The following is a 4,132-nucleotide window of genomic DNA, read 5'->3' as shown; positions in this document are numbered from 1 at the left end:
GTAGTTTAGGATTTTTGAGACAAAAATAGCCTTTTGGACCAATATTGTTATATAAACAGTAAAAGCAAGGAAGGTAGGCATAATTTAATAAACTTGAGGGGAGGTCTCTGCAATTGTCAGAAACCTCCCTTGAGGCTTCTGAAAGTATTTCTTTTAACCAAGGGTTAATTACATTTACCTCCCTTGAGATTTGACCAAATAACTAATCGATCCCTAAGATTTGACCAAATAACAGATTCCTCCCCCACGCTAACTTCTGTCACTTATATGGAACGAAAATAGCCAAAGGTCTGAATAACCCTTACTAATTTCCATCAAATTTTAAAGACATAAAAATAGAATATGTACTTACCATTTTAGCCTTTAGGCGGGAAACACTACAAGACATCGCCTTTATCACTTCAACCCCCACAATCCCACCTTTAGATTATCATACTCACTCTCACTCTTCTTGCACTCTCTCTCCATGAAATCCTATCTTTCTATGGTTGCTTAATCCTTAAATCACTAAGACAAAACTCAAAAATCGCATTGTTTTGTCTACAGATCAACATACTGTGGTTTCAAAATTTTTCACAACAAAGGCTGTAGGGTCGGAAAGCTATTGGAGGCACAAGCATGGTACTATCTTCAACTGATCATTTCTTGCATGGGTATTATATACTATTTGAACCAAAAAAATGAGTTCTTCATGCACGGATCTAATATTTATGTACATTAGATCCTTCTTAGTTTGATTTCTAGGACACAAATATACTTTGAATTTAGGGGTTTTTGATTGTGATGCATCAATACAATATTTTCTTTTTGGTTGATATTGCATGTATAATAGTTATCTGGGTGGTGAACATAGTCATAAATAACAAGAAATCTAGATTTAATAGTGTAAATCTGGAGTTTTTGTGATTTTTTTTAATATATCACTTTTTTCTACATTGGCAACATATATATGTGATTCTTAGTTGTTTGAACCACAATAGGGTTGTATTAGTTGTTCATCAAAATAGTTTTACAATTTAGGGTTTAATAGGAAATCTTTATTTATTTCCTGTTATGTCAGATTCCATGTTGATTCATATCGATAAATTTAGTTGCATGCAAATAAGTTTTTTATTATCATATTAACGCTATTTGTTAATGAAGTGCATGATTAACTTTGTTGTTTTCGTGGTTTTAGGCTGGACTTGCAAGTGTCTACGACATTACTCTTCATTGTGAAAGCATGAAGTTTGAACTAAGGAATATTAAACCCGATCGATATTCTTACATTGACTTGTTATCTGATGTTTGTGAGAATGTTTTGAATTGTATTTCTAGTGGACAAAATTTCATGATTGCTTTATGTTGTGATATCCCTGGTACTGTAGAAACAATGAACATTGAAACTGATTCGGATGTCCTGGAAATGTTTGGTTTACATAGGAGGAATGGATATATCAATGTTTATGTTAGGCAGGTTCACGATGATGTTCAAGAGAACTTGAATGAAAATGCAGGTAATGGGAACAATATTGATGGAATGGAAATATTATGGGGCTGAATTTCAATAATCTTAGTGCCAATATTAATAATGATAATGAAAACAACACAGGAATAGATGGTAACAATGTTGATATTGCTATGAACTTTGAAGTGGTGGGTGTTAACTTCCATGGAGGAGAGAGTAGCAACACCAAAAGGGCTGGTAAAAAGAATTCAAAAGGTTGGGCAGAAGGAAAGGCTAGACAAAATACTATAACTAGCAAAAGGTTGGGTAAAAGAAAGGAATTCAAATATGTTTTGAATGGTGTTGATGCAGGGATCCAGGATGAAGTGGAAACTGATAATGAGCTATATGTTTTATAGTGACAATGATGAGATGAGTGTTGACTTAGATGATGAACTATTTAGTACATTTGTACAAGAGGGATTGGAAAATGAGTTAGAGTCTGGTGGAGACTTGTTTGATTATGAGTCCAATGATGAAGTTGAAGTTGAAAATGAATCAGACAGTGACTTGGAGGATGATTTAATGGGTGCATGCCTAAATGTTGCTAAGTTTTCCATACCTGAGGGAGAGAAATTTAGGCTCTTAAAGGAAATGATATTTGCAAATATTGATACTTTTAGAAGAGTGCTATATGAATATAAAATTCAGTGGGGCTTTTCTCTAATTTTTGATAGAAATGAAAAGTCTAGATTTACGGCAATCAAGGTTGTGAGTAGAGAGTACATGCTTCTCCATTACTTGATAAGGTGACATATATGGTAAAAACATGCACACCTGATCATACTTGTGTCATGAGCGAAAAAATTGTTGCTTTTGCCAAGTGGATTGCAGGAAAAATAATTGACCTATTGAGAGCAGATTTCACTATTAAACCTGATCTATTAAGGAATGAATTGGCTAAGTATGGTGTTTTTCCTACTGATATGCAGCTTTATAGAGCAAAGCAAAAGGCACAGGACATTATTGATGGTAGTCATGGTGATAGCTATAGCTTGCTGCCTAAGTATTGTGTCATGATTATGAATACAAATCCTGGTAGTATAGCTAAGATTCAATTTGAAATGACTTTGGGATCTGATGTTCCTTCAGTTAAAAGAATGTTTGTGGGGGTAGATGCACTGAAGAAAGGATTTTTTGATGGTTGTCTTCCTTTCATAGGATTTGATGGATGTCACTTGAAAGGGCCGTATGGAGGGGTTTTACTTTCTGCAATTGGTTTGGATAGAAATAATGGATTGTATCCTATTGCTTATGCCATTGTTAAGAGTTAGAATAAAGAAAGTTGGATGTTTTTCTTTGAATGGTTTGCTGCAATGCTTGATGACTTTCCAAGGGATAAGCCTTGGACTTTCATGACTGATAGGCAAAAGGTATGATCTTAACAACTCATTCACTTAATCAATCACTGAATTTGGGCTTTTATTAATGTATTTTACTATTTTTGGTGTTTGTAGGGACTGATTGAAGCCATTAACTCTAAGGTACCATCGACAGTGAATAGAAAGTGTTGCAGGCATATATATAGCAATTTTAGAGGCCATTTTCCAGGAGTTATGCTTAGGCAATAATTTTGGCAAGCTTTTAGGGTTTACACTGAAGTAAACTTTAAGGAGGCTATGGCTAAAATTAAGGATTTAAAACCTGCAACTTATGAGTGGTTGGAGAAAATTCCTTATCACCTATGGTCTAGGCATGCTTTCCCCAAAGATTTGAAGAGTGATCACATCACAAACAACATTGCTGAATCTTTTAATCATTGGGTAGGAGATCTAAGGGGTAAGAATGTGTTAACATTGCTGGACAATATTCGATCTAAATTGATGACTAGGCTGCTAAAAAGATTTGAAAAAGGCTGTCTTTTTAAGAATAATGTGGTTCCAAATGTGAAAAACAGACTTAATGTACTTGCTAATGAATGTAGAAAGTGCACTATACTAATTGCAAGTGGTAACGAATTCCAAGTGAAGGATTGTAATGTTTCTTACATTGTGAACATCAATAAGAGAACATGTGATTGCAAGGTATGGAGCTTGTCTGGAATACCATGCAAGCATGCAACAAGTGTTCTTATTAACAAGAGAGCAGATTTGGAAAGTTATTGTGCTTTTAGCAACATAAAAGAATTTTACATAAAAGCATACAAAGAAGTCATTCATCCAATCCCAGATGTAAAGTTTTGGCCACCTATTGAAGTGAATCCTTCAAAAGTACTAACACCAGTACTTAGAAGAAAAGCTGGCAGCACAAGAAAGGCACGGAGAAGGGAGCAAGAAGAAGCACCAACTATAGGCCAAGGAAAAAGATCATCCACGCTGAAGTGTAGTTTGTGTGGCGACCCCACTTTCCCCTAAGGCGAACCAGAGGGTTGGCGGGCCGTCTGCCTAACTCTCGCCAGGACTCACGCAAGCAAGCTAGTAAAATCCTTCCGAAGTATAACCTAATCTATTACAACATCGTTTCCCTCCAAATAGGCCGATAACTAAAACCACATTAACTTCAGAGATAACAGCACTATAAGATAGCTAATCGTCGATTCTTAGGATACCTTCCCGATTACAAACCATGAAACAAAACATACAATTCAAATACATTCGTACAAGCCAAGTAACAAATTCATACAAGCCACATAACCAATCTAGGGTT

General features: G+C 35.3%; 1 protein-coding gene across 1 annotated transcript; it reads left to right on the top strand.

The window, feature by feature from the left end:
• Positions 1-3,105: 3,105 nt before the first annotated feature.
• Positions 3,106-3,840, top strand: LOC113780641. The gene has a single exon (XM_027326423.1). It carries the CDS (start codon positions 3,106-3,108, stop codon positions 3,838-3,840), a length of 735 nt encoding a protein of 244 aa, XP_027182224.1.
• Positions 3,841-4,132: the final 292 nt, after the last annotated feature.

Source organism: Coffea eugenioides, chromosome 8, assembly GCF_003713205.1.
Source record: "Coffea eugenioides isolate CCC68of chromosome 8, Ceug_1.0, whole genome shotgun sequence".
NCBI lineage: Eukaryota > Viridiplantae > Streptophyta > Magnoliopsida > Gentianales > Rubiaceae > Coffea > Coffea eugenioides.
This window is presented reverse-complemented; position numbering and strand designations above follow the sequence as displayed.

Bases quoted from the DNA above. Each gene is read 5' to 3' on its own strand.
- LOC113780641 (XM_027326423.1), top strand. From the start codon at position 3,106: ATGGCTAAAATTAAGGATTTAAAACCTGCAACTTATGAGTGGTTGGAG.